This window comes from Caretta caretta, chromosome 1 (assembly GCF_965140235.1).
Source record: "Caretta caretta isolate rCarCar2 chromosome 1, rCarCar1.hap1, whole genome shotgun sequence".
NCBI lineage: Eukaryota > Metazoa > Chordata > Testudines > Cheloniidae > Caretta > Caretta caretta.
Genome location: NC_134206.1, coordinates 230,236,245 through 230,257,712, shown reverse-complemented (window position 1 = coordinate 230,257,712; position 21,468 = coordinate 230,236,245). Strand labels below are relative to the sequence as shown.

Sequence of the window (21,468 nt, the reverse complement as noted above, 5' to 3'; positions counted from 1 at the left end):
CCATGTGATGATTCTTGGCTGCTGGATCTATGCAAGTGTGGTTCAAGGGGGCTGTTCTTCTACTGGGTGAGCTTTCTGGAGCAGGGGTTGCCTTTGTGTGGGATTTTTTTGCGGTGCCTAGAGCAATGGGGCCGCGATTCCTGTTTGGAGTGCTTGCACACTAGTACATTAGAAACAGGAAATAATAGCAAAGCCGCTTCTCTTTCCTGGCTTTGAGTGTATCTCACTGGGTAGCTCTTCTGCCCACTTTTCCCCGCCAACCTGAGTCAGGGTCAGGCTGTGTAGCTTTAAAAAGAAATTTAGATTGGCCAATGGTTGGATTTGAAGGGCTCACTTCCTCTTCAAAGTGCCCAAGCCCACTGAACATCTGCCTGCCAAGACTGCTGCTGCTGCACCTCATGGCACAAAATAATGTCTTGCCTTATGCAAACTATGAGGTAGGCTGGTGCCTGATGCCACTGATGTGTTTCCTTAGAATAAAAAGGAAATGCAACAGGCTAGACTGACAGACCATGAGGAATTTCTAGCCTCATCTCCAAAACTCTGCACCTCCTGTTCAGTGAAATATTTGAACGCTTGGATGCTCACCCAAATCTATAATCCAAACATTTGGATCCCTCACAAAACTCGGAGCCTCTTTTGGTTGGTACTTGGGCTGATATTTCTCATGGTTGAGTTTTCTCCTGAAATTCCAAGAATAGTCATGTGGTTGGAATGCTGGACTGGATTAGGACTCAAAGACCTGAGTCCAATTTGGGCTCTGCTACAAAATTTCCACGTGATCTCAGGCAGGTCACTGAGTCTCTCTGTGCTTCAGGTCCCATCTGTAAAATGGGAATACAAATACTTTCTATCTCCCAGCGTCTGTCTGATTTGACTACTTGGATTGTAAACTCTTTGGGGGCATGAGCTGTTTCTTACTCTGTGTTTGTCTAGCAGCCAGCATAATGGGGCCCTGATCTTGGTGGAACCCCTAGAGGCTCTTGCCATACAAATAATAATTTCCTGAATATGGCAGAACCGGAACCATTAGAAAAACTCCTTAAAAGGTCAGATTCTACCATACGTGGAGTAATATCCTACCATGCAAGTAGCTCTGCTGAAATCACTGAATGTATTCACAGAGTGAAGGCACTAGCCAGCATGGCTATGAGTTGTAGACTCTGGCTGCTGCTGTTTTGCTGCTTCGGGACAGGAAGAGGTGCTAAACACTTTGAAAGTTTTGGTTGAGTTTCTGGGTGTGGTTTCCAACCTTGTGAAATAGTCTGCCCATCCCTAGGCTGGACCCTATTTATATTGTACTGGATTCAGACCCAGTATTTACTATAAAACAATAAAATTTGTTGAGTTAAATATCTGAATTGCAAGGTTTGTTTGTTTTTTTTAGCAAAACCCCACAGCAGGACTCCCTTTTCTTTTTTGTTGATGTTTGTGCTTCTAGAGCTGTTAGTAACAGTTCAGAGAGAACTTATATTTGTGGTTTGCAGCATCTGTTATCTTCAGTGTACTTTTCCTGCAGTCACTTTTCTGCACCAAAAAGAGTTCCTTTCCTTAAATTGCGAGTCATAGCTGTAGATGCGAATTCATATATAGCAAACGGCTTCTTTCTTGACTTCCATATCGCAGGCTGGATTGGAGAGTGCCATTTTCTTGCTACTACCGGTGTTTATCTGCTGTCATTGCCTTCATCAGTGAGTCCTGTTGCCTTTTATTTCTCTTGACATAGTCAGAAAAAAACATTTGACGTGTGCAAATGTGTAGACATATGTATGCTTAATATAAAATTCTGCATAACACTTAGAACAAATAGGAGAAGAAGAAAAGCAATAAGCTGAAGCATGTAAAACTTCTCCTGATGATCCGTATCCAACTGAGAAGGCTGTGGAAATGTTTATCTTCGAGTAGGGTGACCAGACAGCAAATTTGGAAAATTGGGACATGGGGTGAGGGGTAATCGGAGCCTATATAAGTAAAAGACCCCAAAATCGGGATTGTCCCTATAAAATTGGGACATCTGGTCACCCTATCCTCGAGTCTGTTTCTGCAAATATCATTCATTGTAATGTTTACTACCTGGTGGAATCACATTAACTTCAGTCGGAATCGCTAATGGTGACAAATGGTAGTGTTTGCAGCATTGAGCCCTTATTTGGGGCCAGATTTAAAGTGTACAGAAGTTAGCAAGTAATTTCTGTTGGTTTTTTGGGGAGAGGGGACAATGCTGTGTGATCAGAGATTAAAATGAATGGACTGTGTTGGGACTCTTCAGGTACGTTCCTGGCTCTGCTGGTTAACTGGCTGATTTGTCCTTCAGTAGTCACTTTGTCCAAAACTTAGAAACTTGGGTGCTCATGTTAGTGGCCTGATTTTTAGAGGTGCTCAGCACTCATTGCTCAATGGGAATTGGGGGGTGTCAGCACATCTGAAAACTAACCCCTTATTTAGGTGCCTGATTTGGGTTCCCAAACTTTGCCCTCAGACTCTGTGTGTCTATTACATTTTTAAAAATGGAGATAATACAATAATGTCTCTGAAGATTAATTCATTCTGATAAATCTCTTTGAACTTTTCTTTGGTGTAGAAGTCCAAAGTAGTAGTGTGGACTACATAGTAATATGCAATGCTTTATATAGCATTTGCTATACGAAATTTAAAAACTTCTTTATTAACTATATAGCAGGGCGGTGCTGGGGGTTGGAGGGTAGGGGAGGTGGGGTGAAGAACAAGTATCTCCAAAGGGGGTATTGATGTTGCCCAAGGCCAGTGCAGGGATACTAAAGGATGACATTTACTTCAGTAGGTCTCCCCACATAGCTTTCCTCTGCACATTAGACTCTTTCTTTCCTTAATGTTTTAACAGGCAACTTTCAGACTCTACCTCCCTCTCTTAAATACAAGGTTCCTGTTATTCATGCAGGAGGCAGTGGGAAACAACAAAGACCAACCACCGCCTCCATTCCACCACCAACAAATCCTTGTTTAATGAGTGGAAAATCCCTTCTTTTTATGGCAGAACTTTAACTGAGCAAGGGTGCAAACTCATGGACTGAAGCAATCCTTTTGCAGGCTCAGGAAGATACTTCATTGAGTCCATTCAGTTCACGTCTTGAAGGATAGAAGCTTTATTATTTGTATTGTGGTAGTGCCTAGGAGTCCCACTCATGGATCCTCACCCCATTGTGCTAGGTGCTGTACAAACATTTTTTTCCTTTTAAAATGTTCAAATTCTAGAAATGGATGGCCTTCATTTGCTTGGGAGAGTTCCCTACTTACTAGGTAGCAGTGAATAAGCTAGTGGAGAAGATGGCAAGTTATCAGTTATCCTTAAGTAATCACCTCCTCTCTAGGTGGCATGCATTCAAAACTGGGGAAGAGGTGGAGATAAGAAGCAGGAAACAAAGGAGGAAGGTCCCAGTCACAGAACAATTAATACAGGATGTTAGTAGGACATTCCTGACCCATGTTCTCTTGTTCCTTTGTCAAGCTTGAGTTGAATAACTTTCTGTTCCAAAGTGCAGAAGAACAAAAAAGATCAACTGCCATGCAGGCGACTTAATTGTGACAGTAACAAAGCAGGCAAACTGCCATGATATATGGGGAGAGTTAAATATATTATAAATGAAGGAGCTGGGATTGTTGATCTCTGATGACTTTATCTAAATGAGGGGGACTCTTGTTTCTCTCTCTTCTTGAGTTAGGGAAGAACCATTCACTGTTAGGGACCTATGTATGCTTTTCTTTTGCAATGTAGGTCAGTGGCTGTTTCTTTTCTATAGTCGAAATGACCGCTGACACACACAAAACAAAACAAAAAAATAGTGATCAATGGCCGAGTAGAGCCTGTAACATGGAATTTGAGCCCCTGTATTTAAATAGGCACACATTTTCTTTCTCTAATTGTTATCCACATGCTGATCCTCATTAAGCCCCATAGCTACATAAGGACCAGAACAATGTTCATTTCAGCAATATCTTCTTAGTTGTCCTGATCCCATTCTGCTTAGTTCAGGTAACAAGTTTAATATCTTTTTGTTATATTTAAAAGGACTCATAACTGCTGAATCCTTAAAAGCGGATTCTGTCAGGGAATAGAGTTGGACACATGCTTTTATTTAAGGGTATGGAGATATTTGTTTATGGGCTAAACACAAAAATCAATTTTGAGACTTCATTCATCTGTCCTGCAGTCCTGTTTCTTTGATACAGTGGGTCAGTGGGCATTTTAACTATAGAAAAGAAACAGCTGCATAACTACATTGCAAAGGAAAAACATATGCAGGCCCCAAACAGTGCATGGTTCTTCCATTTCCCATCATAAGTGGGCTCTGGGGTGGTCCCAGCCCAAGCCCAAATGGCTACGGTGCAGCTGTATAGCTCCGCAGTCTGAGTCAGCTGACATGGGTAAGCCACAGGTCGTTTATTGTCGTGTAGATGTATCCTTTGGGGCTCTGTCACATTACAGTCGTACTGAATGTTATAGCATTACACCCTGAATACAGCTCGTCTGAATTATTTTTTTTTCCTATGGCAGTTTTCAACAACAATAGGAGAAAAAAAAAGATTTTTCTTAAATTTTTCCATGGAAATGTTCTGTTTTTGCTGAAAACTCAAAAACCAAAAGATTTTGGCGAAAAATTGAAATATTCCGTGGAAAACAGACACTTTTTGTGGAAAATTTTGTTTTGTCAAACATAATTTTCCACTGAAAGACTGTTTTGATGGAAAATTTTCAGCCAATCCTGATCCAGAATGTATGGCTTCTATCTGATGTGAGTGTTTGTTTTTTAAAAAAATCCTTTTAGGGGGAAATAAGGGAGACCTTTTGTTCACTGCCCGCCAGTCTCTGATGGGACTGTCACTGTCAATTTAACACAAGCCCATAGAAGCCAATGTGACCCACTTCTCTGAGCTAAAAAAAGAAGTGTGATCAGACCTCTCTTTCTCAAAAGCAGTTGTTTTGCATTTGCCTTCTTTCTGACCTCCTTGTGTCTAAATGGCACTGTGAGTCTGTCGGCTTATCTGGTTACTGTGAGTGTGTGTATTGTCTGCCTATTCAGGCTTACTAGTCATTTCCTTTTATTAAAGTACTTCTGTTTTTGGATGTAATTCCTAACACTTTCCCTTCCTATGAATGTGATCAGGTCAGTTCCTATCATTTTGATTGAAGTAACTGCCTAGTATTGTTGCTACTTTTGCATCCCTAACTGATGAATATTTTGCACTGCTCTCTCACTTTTTATCCAAAGATTTCATCAGATTTTGCAAACATTAACACATCAGTAATGCAGTAGTAGGCTTGTCAATTTCTGTGTATCCTTGGCCACTAGAGGGGGACAATGAGCCACACGGTGTTAGCATGTGTACATAGGCATCACATTTGCACCTTCTTTGAGGCAGAGAGGTGAAGTGATGTGCTCAGTTAATTTGTATGTGATGTAGCCAGGCATAGGACCCCACAGGATCTCCAGGTTTCCAGACCTGTGGTTTAACCACAAGACCAATTTTTTCCCTAAAAGCTGTCAGTGTCAGTGTTACTTTTTTACACGCACAATGTGGAAATTTTGAACAAGTGAAATAGAGGATGAAATTAACCAACCATATGAACTAAGTGGAAGGTGCTGTGTGTCCAAAGTGCCATGATCAGCATTGTGACAGCTGTTGCTTTTCTATTGGGTGAGGTTCAATCCTTGGGTCAGAAATAACTGTAGTTAAAATTAATTAGTTATCACTCTATTTTGTTTTTTAAGAGTTGAGAGTTAGTGATTGCCCTTTATAACAAGAACATTAATGGTGGTGAGTTAAAGGTGGCCTGCATTGTATCCTAAAACACTAACACCGTGTTAATTATGCTGACGTTATTGAGGAAGCAGATAAGCAAGTACCTCATGTTGAAATCAAATTGTTCTTACCTTTATGGGTAGTGGAATTTGCCTAATTGGAATTCCTTTTTTTGTTTGTTTTTTTTGTCTGGGTTCAAGCTGAGTTTAAAATTCACTTTCATGCCTCTTGAGAAATGCTTGAAAATCTCATTGGAGCTTTCACTTTCTTGCTACTGATCCCTTTCATTCTGTGCAGTTGTCTGCATTCCCATGCACCGAAGCAGCCGGATATTTGGAACCAAAGTGCCTTTAACAGCGCAACTTACTATTGTGGCTATACAGTCCAGGCAGTATATTAGTTTAAGTAGATAAGGCCAGGTCAGTCAGCACAACTAAATAGTGTTGGCTGTCAATGATCACCAGGGCCTGTTATGGCATCTGAGGCTTGTTAGAGCCTATGGATACCCTAGCCATGGCCCCGTCACTGGGATTGAGAGAGGGGTGGTTTATGGTCCTGTGCCACGGTGAGAATCCCATAGGCCAGAGAATGCTCTGTTGCCTGGATGATTTGGGGCAGCTTCCATGGTGTTTGACAAACCCACTGGTCACTTAATGATTCTTTATTGTTTTTTACTATTTCAGTAGTGCCAGTGTAAGTGCATGATAGTAGTGAGGTCCCTGCTGTGAAGAGATTAAAATGTAAGGGCTAAATTCTGCCACTCTTACTTGCATTGAGATAGTTGTACCTCACTCTGATTTCAGTGGAACTACTGGAGAGGTAAGGCACAAGTCCGTGTCAGTTGTGGGAGGGAGGATTGGGCTCTGTTCAGGCAATGCACAAGTAAAGGGGATTCTGTAAACCACTGTTTGATTTACAAGGATGATGTCCCGGGTTTTGAACGACCGCCTCTGCACTTTCCATGGAAATCTCACAGGACGTGTATCATGGGAGGCTGATATATGTGTCTCCTATTTCCCTTTTCAAATCCCAGGCTGTGTTTAATTTTCCTTGTCTCATGACTCGTGGTGCCTGAGAAGAGGCACAGTACATGCCAAAGAAAGGAGGGGAGGGTGTTGCTGCTGACTGAATGCCCATGACAAAAGCATGAGAGTGTAGTCCAATTCAAGGCACTGATCTTTAAAGCCGTAATAAGTTCAGAATGGAACAGGTGTAGGTCTCGGTGAGTCCTAAAACACATAACTGGGGTTGAAGACTTCTCACTGTTGCTTTTCTGCTACCTTTGATTTCCTTTTTTTTTGCTGTGTTGTACTGAGCACCTAACTCTCTATATTACTGGGCATTGGGCTAGAATAGGGATCCTAGAGCTAAACAATTTGAGTTATCTCATTGTTGTCAGCTCAGGTGATTTATTGCAAGCCTCATGACCTTACCCCACTCACATTATTCTTCAGGGGATTACAGGAAAATCTCAGCTTTCATTTCTTTTACTAATTATTTATTTCATTATTTTACAAAAAACCCTTTTTATTCTCTGATTGCAGAGAAGAGCCTGAAAACATGACTGGAGTGTAGCAAAAAGACACAGAAGTGAGAAGGCAATGAACTCTGGATTTATTAAAATCTCATTATTTTGGGGTGGGGCCTAGATCATGATTTTAGTATGTTTGGGGGTTGGCAATATTTCAAAAATGATTTTTCTCAAAGAAGAGTGTGTGTGTGTTTGTGTTTTGGCCAACTAATGGCCAGACACTGGAACAAGCATAAGCCCCGATCCTGCAACTGGATCCACACAGATGGGACCCCATTAGTGTTGCCAACTCTGACTGAAGCTATTGCAGGAGATTCCTCCTCTTCCCCCCCCCCCCCCCCATGACGTAATGCCATTTTCTTAAAATATCCTATTAAAATCTCCCGGATTGCTTTCAGTAGTCACTGGGAGATCGATGTCAATTCCAGGAGACTCCAGGCCAATCCTGTAGGGTTGGCAACCCTCGTTCCCATGCCCATGAGGAACCCCAGTAGGTCTGCCCACAAGGATCTGATTGCAAAAATGGAAGTACATTTTTCAAAAGCGCCTATGTCCTGTTTTCAAAATGAGATAGGCATTTAGGAGTCTACACCCCCACTGACTGTCAATGAGACTTAGGGTAGAATTCTTAGGCACCTAGGTCCCATTGACTGTCAGTGGAATGTAGGCTTCTAAATCATGTTTGCAAATAGGACTTAGGGCTTGTCTCCTAGAAAGTTTTGCTACATTAACTAATAGAGTTAGAGCACCAACCTCCCCCAGTATAAGGCACAATTATACCAGTCTGTACCAGGGCTTATGTCAGTATAATTATATCAATAAAAATTCTCACACCTAATCCGCAAAGTTATACTTGTATAACTTTTCTAGACCAGGCCCTAGGCTTCTAAGTCACAGGCTTTTGAAAATTTGACTCTGGGGCTATAACTGTTTAGCAGAGTCCCTCACAATACTACAGACCAGATGTGAATCAGGAGTGAGACCAATCCTTGTGACTCAGGGCATGACTACAGTTGTGAGTTACAGCGCATTAAAGCAGCCCCTGGCACTCTAACTCATAATGCGTCCACACTGGCAAGGCACGTAGAGTGCCCGGACTCCGCATCTGGAGTGCTCCTGGTACTCCACCTCGACGAGAAGCATAACGCTTGATGCGCCCCAGCTGGAGTGCCGCGGCACCAGTGTGGATGCCCTGGTCTGTTAGTGCGCTCTGATTGGCCTCCAAAAGTGTCCCATCAGTGTTTGGGGGGGGAGAAGCTGTCCAGTCCCAGCTGCAGGAATTACGATACCTTCGGGCAAATATCAAGGGACATGATGGAAAGGGGCCATGAGCGGGACGCACTGCAGTGCAGGGTTAAAGTGAAGGAGCTGCGGAATGCCTACCACAAAGCCACGAGGCAAATAGCCGCTCCGGTGCTGCCCCCGCGACCTGCCGTTTCTACAAAGAGCTGGACCCAATACTTGGGGGCGACTCCACCTCCACTCCGAGTACCATGGACACTTCAGAGTCCAGTTCAACAAGGCAGGAGGAGGAGGAGGAAAGCGGGAGTGAGGGTGCTGCGGAGGAGAGGAGACAGCCCAGCATCCAGAGATGCATGCAGCCAGAGCTGTTTTCAAGCCAGGAGGAAGGTAGCCAGTTGCAGCGGCCGGTGCTTGGGGAAGGACAAACACCAGAGGAGGTTCCTGGTAAGCGGCTTTTATTTTGGGAAGGAAGTTGTTCAGTGCGGGCTCTTGGGGCTAGGAGGGTTAGGGCTGCATGCATGCCTAAATGCGGAATAGGGCGTTGATGTGCTCTCTCACATTGCTGTAATTGGCCTCAGTGATCTCTTCAAAGGTCTTATGCAGAAGCTGGGCAATGCGCTTGCGCAGGTTCCTTGGGAGAGCTACGGTACTCCTAGTCCTGTAAGGCTAACATGTCTGTGCCATGAGCGGTGGGGGGACCATTGCTGCACACAGGCAAGCTGCATATGGGCTGGGGTGAAAGCTGCATTGTAGTACAAGACCCTCCCTTGCTTCCTAGGTCACTCTCAGCAGCGAGATATCTTCCAGGACGAACTCCTGTGGAAAATGTGGGGACAGAGTTCAGTATAGGGGGCCCCTGCAGCTGTTAGTTCTCCCCAAGGCACAGAAACCCAGAGGACAGTACAGCCGTGAAACAATCAGTCCCCCTGGCCCCTGTGCTTACTCACCATTTTGGGGCTCTTGTGGGTTATGTGCGCTTGCTTTGGGACAGGCAATTTCTGCTATTGTGTAGACTGTGCTTGTCTACTTTAAGTACGGCCAAATCATTGATCTGTCTGGTGTGAACAACGCTGCCTCTGTTAAGTGTTGCATTTTGCCTTTACAGATGCAACCTTGAGATCTCAGCCGTTCATGTCATCACCGGCCGAAAGACTCTAAAGAATTCGAAAGGGGCCACGTAGAAGCAAAGAGGACATGCTGCATGAAGTAATGCAGCAGTCCCTTAATGAAAATCAAAAACTGCAGGAGTGGCGGGAGAGAGAAAGGAGGGTCCTCCAGCAGAATGCGGATCGCCGGCACCAAAGCACCGAGCGTCTGCTAAGCATTATGGAGTGCCAAGTGGACTCGATACAGGTGCTCGTAGCAATGCAGGTGTAGCGCTTCCGCCCCCCCCCCCCCCCCGCAGCCCTTGTCCCAAAACTCTTTCCCTTGTACCTCCATGTCACCTCCAACCCACTCAACCCCCATCACCATGCATTTCAGCCAGCCAGAAGTGCAGCACTCATTGCACAGCACTCCAGATGGGAAGGCTGAGTATGATAACAGGAAAATGATAACAGTATGATACGCAAATCTGTGATTGTACCGTTCCCCACCCCACCCCCTTACCCTTTCTGTTTCCCAAGCAGTTGTGTTTCTTTTCAATAAATGGATTTTTTGGCTTTGAAAACATTCTTTATTATTGCATAAAGTAGAAGATACCTTAGCCCAGGAAAGAAACAAGCACTGCAAGTCAGTGTATCGTACATAGGAAACACAGATTCCTACTAACATTGGAACCACTGCACTTCACTCCCGTGCAGGCACCAAACATTACTGGTGGCTTTCAGCCTCAAATTGCTCCCTCAAGGCATCCCTAATCCTTGCAGCCCCACGCTGGGCCCCTCTAATAGCCCTGCTCTCTGGCTGTTCAAATTCAGCCTCCAGGTGTTGAACCTCTGAGGTCCATGCCTGAGTGAATCGTTCACCCTTCCCTTCACAAACGTTGGTGCAGCATGCGATATAACCGTGGGGATGTTGTTGTTGTATGCGTTATGCGGGTCGACATCGTCGTCGGACTCCTCACTGTCAGTTTGTAGCTTAAGGAGTAACTCAACTGCCAAACGTGACGTGCTGGCGAGACTTATCAGCATATTCCTCAGCACTTTGGGCTCCATTCTGGCAGACCGAAAGGGGGAAGACAAAGCGCGCAGTACAAAAACCATTGAAAGATGGCGCCAAATGTGAATGGAAGCACAGCGATTGCTGGGATGCGAAGCGAAGCATCACGGGGCTTTGGGACAGGACCCAGAATGTCCCCCCCCCCTTCCCACAAGCCACAGCGCCAGAATGGGAAGAGGTGCTCTGTGGGACAGCTGTCCATAATGCATCTCTCCCAATGCTGCTGCAAATGCCGCAAAGGTGGCCACGCCAGTGCACTTGCAGCTGTCAGTGTGAACACACGGCAGTGCTTTCCCTACTGCGCTCTCTGATGGCTGGTTTAACTCTCAGCGCTCTACACCTGCAAGTGTCGCCATGCCCTTAGAAGAAAGAAGCAAATTAGCTTTCTCCCCTTCTGGCTGAGGGCTGGTCTATACTAGAATGTTTTACCGGCATAGCTGAGTCTGGTAGGAGTGTGGGGGGAAAATCACTTAGCTATGCCAACAAAAATCCTAGTGTAGTGTAGATGCAGTTTTACTGCCAAAAAAAATGCTTTTGCCAATAGAGCTTATTCCATTTGAGGAGCTGGTATAAGCTATACTGGTTAAAAGGCAACCCCTTTTTTGCCAGTATAAGGTGCTTTTCCACAAGGGGGGTTTGCTGGTATAGCTCTTTTGGTATACAGTAGCTACCCTGGGAAGCCCTTTTCAATGTGGAGATAGCTTCTGTTATCTGGAGACGTGTGAAACTTGTCTCAGTTAGACTAATTTTTTTGCATAACTTTTGTGAGCCTTTATTAAAACATCTGTTGGGTTCTTCCCAGACATGGATACATTTTTCAATCTTGAATAATTTGTTTTTGTTGCTGTCTCCATTGTGTGTTTGTGAGTTGTCTTGGTCTCTTTTGTGTGTGTGTTGTAAGTTATTTTTCCCCTCCTGCTTCATTTCTGTATCTCATTAACGGACTATTGGTGTGAAGGGGAAAACGGTGACGCAGAATTGTTACCAAAAAACCCTGTGAATACACTTCAGAGTTCACCATGTTGAGAGTACCCCAGCAAATGAATGTTCACACAGGCATGTGCACTAGAATTGTGAATAATCCTGATCTGAACTTTGCAGCTTCATTTTTATTTGCTTTCATGGGACAGTTTCTTATTTTCAGAAACTCTGGCATGTGGAATATTATGATAAACCTGAAGCTTAAACCTCAGAGCAAACATAGCCACACGGGGAATGGAAGATGATGAAATAAGACCTGCTATTAGGTGTCTCTGACTATCTGCATAAGTGATCAGTGCCTTTTGAACCTCTTACTCCTCTCTGCACTTCAGTATTCTCTTTGATAAGCCATTGTGATTGCTTAATGGTAGGGGAATGTGACTGTGCCCTGGCTAATGGGCAAAGATGACTAACCCGGGGACTTCTTGTGGGCTAAGTGCAACCTTTAAAAATTGTGTGTCAGCTGTTGCCTCGAGCTGACCGCGATGGACTTATGGCTTCTTTGTCTCTCTTTACAGAACGTGAGGTATGTTGCAAATTTCATGCTGGGAGTTCATCCTTCTTGAATTTCATGCTACAAAGCAAAGTATTTTTTCTCCCCCTACTCTCCCCTCCACATAACTGCTGCTGCCTTGTTCTCTCCTCCCAAGTCACCATGACCAAATTAACCCAAGTTTGACTGGCCAGGCATGTCAGTCCCTGTCCAGCTGCCATTCTGCCTTTAACGTTTGCACTGCCCACACTGCACTGCAGAGGTACGCTCCGGACCATCGCATACTGTAGGGAGCCAAAATGGCAGGGCTGCTTTGTAAAAAACGCAAAAAAGGAGGTACGCGAAAGGATTTGTCATGCACAAAACTCTAAGGTTTGTAAGCTACCTGTGTGGAGCAGAGATCTTGCTGTGAGCTTCTGGCTTTCTGTAAGTGAGGCTCTGCCGGCGGGACTGTCTCTTAGAATTTGCTTTATTGAAATGGCAGCACTTTGCTCTGACTAGGCACTTCCTTCAGAAATAGGACAGAACCTTTTGCTCTTGTGGAATTCAGCCCAGCAAATTGGATTTCAAGACCAAACATGTTTCTTCAACTGTGTGTGAGGTGGGCACTGGGTGCCTAATGCATGACTGTATTTATTTCCACCTTTAACTTTTTCTTTATCTGTTTTTGAGCCCTTAGCATAGAAGTGGTGTTGTGGAAAGGAGGAGATTTTATTTGCTAAAAATACTTTACTTTGTTCTGATTTCAAAATGTATTTCTTGCATTTTAAAAATATCTCCTTCCTTATCTACTCTGATCAGAGAGCTTCCTTTTTGAATCAAACTCCTGGGGGAATAAAAGCAATTTAGCTGCATTTTAAAAGTAGGCTTGGCAGAATTTTATTTTTCTGGACAATTTCGATGGATAATAGCAATGATTATTTTAAAGCATTTTTTTCAATTTCAGTTGTCATAGTTGTGGGAAATTATGGGGGGAGGCCAGACAATAATGCTTTAATGGCGGCAGATAGGATTCCAAATGTTAAGCTTTATAACCTGATACAACATCAGATGTCAAAAACGTGCAAAGTAAATGTCCTTAAATCAAACCATAATAAGTTCTCAAATAGCATTTTTCTGACTTTGCTGTTCTGTAAATTTTGACGATTAGTGATGGAAATACTTTTTCTGTGTGTGTGTGTGTGTGTGTGTATGTATATGTATGTATGGTGAAGATGACGTTTGCTGACATTTACTGATTTAAAAAATGTAATCCTTCCAAGTCTCTTCAAAAGACTATCTTGTTTAAATGTAGTTTTCTGAAAGCATCTTGAGTATTTATTTAGCGCACAGTGGGTGTGAGGTACTCAAAAATATATTTGTTCTCCAGGGCAATGACTGTCTCATCATCTATCTTTCCCTAACATTCAGGGCAGGGAGGCACTGGTCCTGATGGGATATTTTGGGTGCTACAGTAATGATGTAAATGCTACTAATAATGAAGATAAAACTTCTGCCATGAAGAGTTAATAATTTAGACTGGGATTTTCAAAGGCAACTTGGTTGAATGGGATTTGGGTGTCCAAATCTCTTGGGAAGCTCTTGAAAATCTCCATGTTCCAGATCTGCAAAACCTTATTTGTGAGTATTCCTACTTGCACGTGTATTTCCATTGACTTCTCAGCATAAGGACTATTTGAGGGAGTAAGGTTTTGCAGGATTGAGCCCTTAGTGGGCACATAGAGAGGATGCCATGCTATGAAAAGACACTCAACTTAGCATGTGACTTTTTAGTTCTGTGATTTCTTGTTTAGGGGAATTTTGAAAAAATTAATAAAATCCAGATGTCTTTAGTGTCTTTTTTTTAATTAACTATGTATAAGTAAAAAGCTACAGTATATACAACACATTCCATATATAGTAGAGGATGCAGTTTTGCTCCTGTCCTTTTGCAAGAAGTATACAATACCAAAAGTGAGCTGTACCTTCTTACCGGCAGCACACACTCTTGTTGCATATTAACTCTAGCAGGTCACTTTAACATGGATCTTAATCCATAGGCTCTCAAAATGTATGAATCTGGCATTTGTTGCTTCTGGGGACATAAGGACAACATGTGGCATTCAGGAAATTTATACTTACTTGATAGTCTGCCAGAAAGCAGAAACTAGTTCACCTCTTGAAATCCTCATTAGGAAAAGTGATAAATGGTTTTAAGTGCCTTCTCTTTGGATGCCAGTGAAATGTTGCATGGAGATTATCACGTGTGTGTCCCAAGCATTCTAATTCTCTGTTATCCTCTTTCTGTATGGTGGGGAGGTGGAGAGTGGTGACATGGGACTTTTTATGACATGTGTAATATATATATAAATGGCTAGAGTATATGGGTTGATTTCACTGCATGAAAGGGGAGTAGGGATATATTTTTAAAGAACTGCCTGATGGGAGATCGATGGGGTTTAGATTGCCTTTTTCCCTAGGAAAGGACTGCTCTTTTGAGCTTGTGGTTATTTCCCAGTTTATATGGAAATCCTTGCTTTGCCCCAAAAGAGCCTCAAGGACTTTGGCCTCCTGTGTAGTCTCCTGCACAGACAATGAAAACATTCTTGTCACTCCTGGAGTGATGTTGCTCTTTTTTGGTAGGTCGGAGAAGGACTGGTTATCTGCAAACTTAAAGTTCTGCTTTTACTGTGCCTTGGAACCTAGGTCTTTGTATCCCTGTCCACCACACTCTCCCTCGGTGGCCAATGCTATGTGAAGCTGGTGATAGTGTAATTCTGGCAAACCGCAGTCGTCAGCAGGTGGAATCAAACCTGGGATTTCTGGAGCTTAATGCATGAGCCTCTACTGCATGAGCTAAAAGCCATATGGCCCTTAGCTAAGGCTATAGAGCAGACTCATTAATCTCTCTCTCAGTGGTTTCGTTGCCACTCAATGGGACAGAACACCACATCCAGAAGGTGTATGCGTTACATGCTTCCCCTAGCTGAGGAAGTGCATCCCGAGCTTCAGAGACTTCCCAGTTGAAATCCCGGACAAGCCTCCACTTGTAACGTCGACAGACCCCCAGTTGTTGGCAGGTGGCATTGAACCTGGGACCTCTGGAGCTATAGGCATGAAACGAAAGCCATATGGCTGTTAGTTAAGGCTGTAGAGCAGACTCATTAATCTCTCTCTCAGTGGTCTCAGTGCCACTCGATGGGACAGAACACCACACCCAGGAGGTGTGTGGGTTACAATAGGCAAACCTAAAAAGGTTGGGAGAAACATCCATAAATGTGGCAGCTTATCTACCACCCTAATGTATTCTAACTTTTTCTTGGTCTGTTAATCTCATGAGAACAGGAGATTTCTAGCATTTCATGGTAAAAGCAGATTAAGGATAAATAGGACCAGGATCCACCATAATTTTGAGATTTTCCCCCTTAGTAGTCCTGTCTCTCCCCTATCCAATAGTCCTTTGCTAACTCTCACTGTTCTTGATGATATTCTTTTTTCCACTCCTGGGTTCCTGATCTTCCTTCAAAGCGTGATAGCCTAGGGAGACCAGATCCTAAGGATTCTACCTTAATTCTACTGCCGCCTTCAGATGGGTCCGAAATACTGCAAGAGCTGCTTTTTCATGATATTTTGGCATTTCCACCTTCACTCCTCACCGTGACCATGCAGTGCAGAAGGATGTGAAACTGAACATGTCAGCAGCAGCAAAAGTTATCCAAGCTTCAACCTGGGGGGGTGAAGATTGATCGTGTGTTTTTATTTTTTCCTGGACTTTATCCATCCCTAACCACGGTGTAGCACCAGGCCCTGCAATGGGTTGTTGTCAGCAGAGATTGAACATGGTGCCTCTGGATCTAGTAGCATGAACCTTCTCTTCTTGAGCTAAAGTAAACCAGCTGTTAGCCAAGGCTGGTAGCAGGCTCATCAATCTCTATACCAGCCACTAGTAGAGATCAGCAGAGCACCACACTGAGCTGCTGTGTATTACAGTAGCCTACATAGTTTCCTTGTACAGTGCTTTTGTCTTATTTCAAACCCATCTGTTCCTTTAACTTAAAATAAGTGGTTGATTTTGTTATCCATAGGAGCTTTAAAGTGAATATCCGTTAATAACGTGTGATGATACTAATAGCACATACAATTCTTTTGCTTTTTTTCTAACTGTGCACAAGCACTGTTATTCCATCCAACACTGGTGAGAGTTAGGTATGTTAATATTAGTAGCTGAAAGGCCATACTGCTGCAGCAGTGTAATTTGTAAAGTTGTGTGTTTTTAAAAAAACTAAAAGAAGCTGTAAATGGCTGAACATCCCAGTGCTGATTGAACCTGGTGATATGCTAAACAAAAAGGGCTCTCAGCCATGCCTGTAGCCATTTCCATCCGTTCATACTGACTCAACAGACATTCTAGGCTTCAGAGAGACAGTTGGGATTATTTCGTGGGTCAGTTGTGTTGATTTGTTTGTAGGAGGATTGTGTGGGGAGATGTGTTGATTTGTGTGAGTTGTGAATGGGATGGGGGCGGGGATGGTGTTGCCATGAGGGGTTATGTATGTTTGGGTTATTATATGTGCTGGTTGTGGTGTTGTGTGGGTGGTTTTGAGGAACTGTGACAGCCGCGCCAAGTAATCCACCATCTCTTCAGTCTCCCTCATACAACCAATGAAATTGTTGTTGAACGAAAATTAGCTGTAAAGAAAGGGTGGTGATTCGTTGAGTTACTGCGGATATTGCAGTGGAATAGGACTCTTGGAGTATCATAGATACATGCCTTACTGTCACATGGGTGTAATTCATAAAATCAAAATGGCTGAGAACTTAACAACTGGATGGTAACAGACCGTGAATGCCGGCATAAGTGAACCCAGTGGTATTCTGGGCAAAAATAACTTTCAGCCATGCTTGCTGCTGTTTCCATCGCTTCCCCCGATTCAACAGACATTCTAGGCTTCAGAGGGGCATACAGAGTGACAGTCCTGGAAACTTGCTCTAAAGATCCATTTTAGAAATGGCTGAATGGAGACTCAGACTAGTTGAGCGACTTCCCCAAGATCCTACGGAGAGGTCAGTGGCAGCTTTGGGTTTACAGCTTGAGTTCAAAGATTCCAGTCTTATGCTTGATCCCCTAGCCCATACTATGCCTCTTTATAATGTCAGTGCCAGTGTTGGACTAAAACCCCTTTTGCTGTTTCTCAAGTCTTCCTTGGGCTCTTTCAGGCTTTTTGTTAATTATAGTTGCACATAGTGATCCTTGCAGGTGGAAATAGGGTGACCAGATATCAAGTGTGAAAAATCAGGACCGGGTAGGGGGTAATAGGAGCCTGTATAAGAAAAAGACCCCAAAATTGGGATTGTCCCTATAAATTTGGGACATCTGGTCACCGTAGGTGGAAAAGATTATTCTTATCGTCATAGAAGAACTAGTGTTTAGTTCCCCTTTCTGTCTCATGTGCAGCCCCATGAGGTGCACAAAAGGAACAATCTTTACTCCAGACTGAGAGAGAGTCCACAGAGCTCTAAACACTTCCCAGTGTGGGAAATGGAAATTCTGAGTTAGTCTTTACTGCAAGCTCGAGATCCTGCAAAATAACTTCCGCTAAATCACCAGGCTAACCAGCTGTTTATGAAACGGCAAAATGTTTTGACTCTCTGATTCTATTCCACAGCGGCTGTGGTTCTTATTTCCATAAGCTGTAAACTTGTTTTGAAATGGGCCTGCCGGATGTATTCTCCCACTGTAGCTAAAAATTGTGTAAAATGTACAAAATTCTGCGTTTACAAAAGTTTTTTCTTTTTTCTTTTTCCTTTCTTCTCTTCAGTGAGCGACCTGCAGGAAGAGGGCAAAAATGCTATCAACGCTCCAATGTCTCCCACCACCATTGATATCCACCCTGAAGATACCCTATTAGGTACAGTATTAATGCTACAGGCATAAGTGGGTGTGTGTTAATGGAGATCAGTATGTGCGTAGGTATTGAACATTGAAGTTAATTGAAGCCAATAGAAATGAGCATGAGCTATGGTATGTAAAATGTAAAATAAAAATTAGAAGGGCTGAGAGAAAATTTGAACAGCAGTGAGTCCACTACTCAAGTATGTTAGAGCCAGGAAGCTAGCAAGAGAATTGGACTATCAGGAAGACAAGGGCATTGCGGAGAAACTAACTGATTTCTTTGCATCATTCCATATCACAGAGGATATTGAGGAAATACCTAACCTGGAACTAAAGTCTTTTCAGGTAATGAGGATGAGACACTGTCAGAGATTGACATATCAAAAGAGGAGGCCTTGGAACAAACAGCTAAATTAAAGAGCAGCAAGCCACCAGGGTCGTGTTCCAAGACTTCTGAAAGAATGAATTGGCTGAAGTGCTCATATAAATATTCGCAAAAAGAAAAGGAGTACTTGTGGCACCTTAGAGACTAACCAATTTATTTGAGCATGAGCTTTCGTGAGCTACAGCTCACTTCATCAGATGTTTACCGTGGAAACTGCAGCAGACTTTATATACACACAGAGAATATGAAACAATACCTCCTCCCACCCCACTGTCCTGCTGGTAATAGCTTATCTAAAGTGATCAACAGGTGGGCCATTTCCAGCACAAATCCAGGTTTTCTCACCCTCCACCCCCCACACAAATTCACTCTCCTGCTGGTGCTAGCCCATCCAAAGTGACAACTCTTTACATAATCATACTGTAAAGAGTTGTCACTTTGGATGGGCTAGCACCAGCAGGAGAGTGAATTTGTGTGGGGGGTGGAGGGTGAGAAAACCTGGATTTGTGCTGGAAATGGCCCACCTGTTGATCACTTTAGATAAGCTATTACCAGCAGGACAGTGGGGTGGGAGGAGGTATTGTTTCATATTCTCTGTGTGTATATAAAGTCTGCTGCAGTTTCCACGGTAAACATCTGATGAAGTGAGCTGTAGCTCACGAAAGCTCATGCTCAAATAAATTGGTTAGTCTCTAAGGTGCCACAAGTACTCCTTTTCTTTTTGCGAATACAGACTAACACGGCTGTTCCTCTGAAACCTGTCATATAAATATTGAAACTCTCATTAATATCACTTACACCCTCCAGGTTCCTGGTGTAGTAACACATACTGTACCGAACTTTAACAAAGGTGCTAGTGGTGATCCTAGGAATTACAGACCATTGAGCCTTACTCCAGTACCAGAGAAACTGTAAGCAACAGTAATTAAAAATAGAATTATAAAACACCTAGATGAACATATGATAAGACAGACAAGCATAGCATCTGTAAAGGATGCCAATCTACTAGAACTTGAGAATGTCAGTGAAACAGTGGATAAAACAGGAGCCCATAAATATAATTTTATTTGAACTTTCAAGAAGTTTTTGGCAAAATGCCACATATTAAGGAAACCAAGAGCAGGTCTACACTAGAAGCACTACATCGGCGCAGCTGCACCAGTGCTGCTGTGCACCAGCACATCTGGTGAAGACGCTGTATGCCGATGGCAGAGTGCTCTCCTGTCGGCATAATTTTTCCACCTCTGTGCGAGGCGGACGTTATGTCTGCAGGAGAGCGTCTCCCACCAATGTGGCGCTGCTGTGGACAGCGCTTAGGTCTTGTATCGCTCAGGGGGGTGTCTTTTTCACGCCCCTGAGCGAGGTAAGAGGTGGATTTACGCGGTAGTGTAGACCTGACCTAAGTAGTCTTGGGATGAGATGAAAAGTACTGTTGTGGTTCAGAATACAGTGGTTTCTGGTCAAGAGACAGAAAATAGAGTAGGAACAAATGGTCAATTTTCAACATACCAAAAGTTTTCATGGTGGGGTGTGCCAAGGTTCTTGCCAAGGTCTGATGTTTTTAGTGTATTCCATTAATGATCTGAAAAAGGAGGTGAGCAGTGAGATGGAAAAACGAGCAGATAGCGTATTTAAGGTAGTTACGATTAGAGTAGTCTCTGAGGAAATCCAGAGGGACCCAATTAAGCTAGATGACTGGGCAGCATGATGGCAGATGAAATTCAGTGTTAACCAGTGCAAAGTTTTGCACACCAGAAAGAATAATTTGAAATCCTCACACATCGTGCTGGCTTCTAAATTAACTAACAACAAGAAAAAAAACCTGGCGTCATTGTGGGCATCTCAATGGGAACATTGGCTTATAGCAGGGATTGGCAACCTTTGGCATGCGGCCCGTCAGGGAAATCCGCTGGTGGGCCTGCACGGTTTGTTTACCTGTAGCGTCTGCAAGTTCGGCCGAACGCAGCTCCCAGTGTTCCAGGCCAATGGGGGCTGCAGGAAGTGGCGCTGGCTGAGGGATGTGCTGGCCACCACTTCCTGCAGCCCCCATTGGTTTGGAACAGTGAACCGCGGCCAGTGAGAGCTGCAATTGGCCAAATCTGCAGAGGCCGCAGGTAAACAAACCGTCCCGGCTTGCCAGGGGATTTCCCTGACGGGCCGTGTGCCAAAGGTTGCCGATCCCTGGCTTATAGTGTAGCAGTGGTCAAAAAAGCAAATAAATGCTAGGAAGTATAAATAATTAGACCGAATATAATTCTGAATATATATCTTGTTATACTTACCTGGCCCCGTCACCATAATATCTGAGCACCTCACAATCTTCAATGTATTTATCCTCACAACACCCCTGTGAAGTAGGCAAGTTCTGTTATCCTATTGTACAAATGGGGAACTGAGGCACAGAGAGACTACGGCTATGTATTTATCCTCACCTCACCCCTGTGAGGTAGGGAATTCCTGTTATTCCCATTGTACTAATGGGGAACTGAGGCACACAAGGGTATGTCTCTACTAGCACTTTGGTCAGCAAAACTTTTGTCAGTTGGGGTGTGAAAAAAACACACCCCTGACCAACATAAGTTTCACTGACAGTGTGGACAGTGCCATGTAGCTTCCACTGCTTGTTGGGAGTGATTTTTTTATGCCAGTGGGAGAATTCTTTGCTGCTGGCAGAGAGCAGCTACATGGAAGACCTTATAGTGGTGCAGCTGCAGCAGTACAGCCTTGCGGTCCATTGTGTAGACATAGCCTCAGTTACTTGCCCAAACTCACACGGAGTGTGAGAACTGGGAATTGAACATGGGTGTCGGAGCTCCAGGTCTCTAGGCCTAGCCACTAGACCATTCTTTTTCTCAAAGTACGTATTAAATAAATGGATAATACATTCCAGCCTTGAATGCTATATTGGGTTCTGGTCATCCCATGTCACAAATGATGATATAGAAAAAATAGAAGGGGACTAAATATGGGTCTGGAGAATGAACAGAGGGTGGGAGAGATTGAAAAGATGATAAATGTTTAGTTTG

The 21,468-nt window shown here is 43.6% G+C and overlaps 1 protein-coding gene and 1 long non-coding RNA gene across 4 annotated transcripts in view; both read left to right on the top strand.

The window, feature by feature from the left end:
• The window catches only part of PARVB (parvin beta), a 98,726-nt gene that overhangs the window by 18,987 nt on the left and 58,271 nt on the right, over positions 1 to 21,468 (top strand). For 2 of the 3 annotated variants that reach the window (XM_075121360.1, XM_048825152.2), the window contains exon 2: positions 17,984 to 18,073. In XM_075121360.1, coding sequence (XP_074977461.1) covers positions 17,984 to 18,073 — 90 coding nt within the window. Of the gene's footprint in view, positions 1 to 1,587; positions 1,692 to 17,983; positions 18,074 to 21,468 lie in introns of those variants that run through there. The other variant, XM_048825159.2, reaches the window with a different exon arrangement.
• LOC142069602 (uncharacterized) lies at positions 7,722 to 10,220 on the top strand. Its single transcript, XR_012665515.1, has 2 exons — positions 7,722 to 8,995; positions 9,657 to 10,220. It is a non-coding gene; the product is annotated as an uncharacterized LOC142069602 (long non-coding RNA).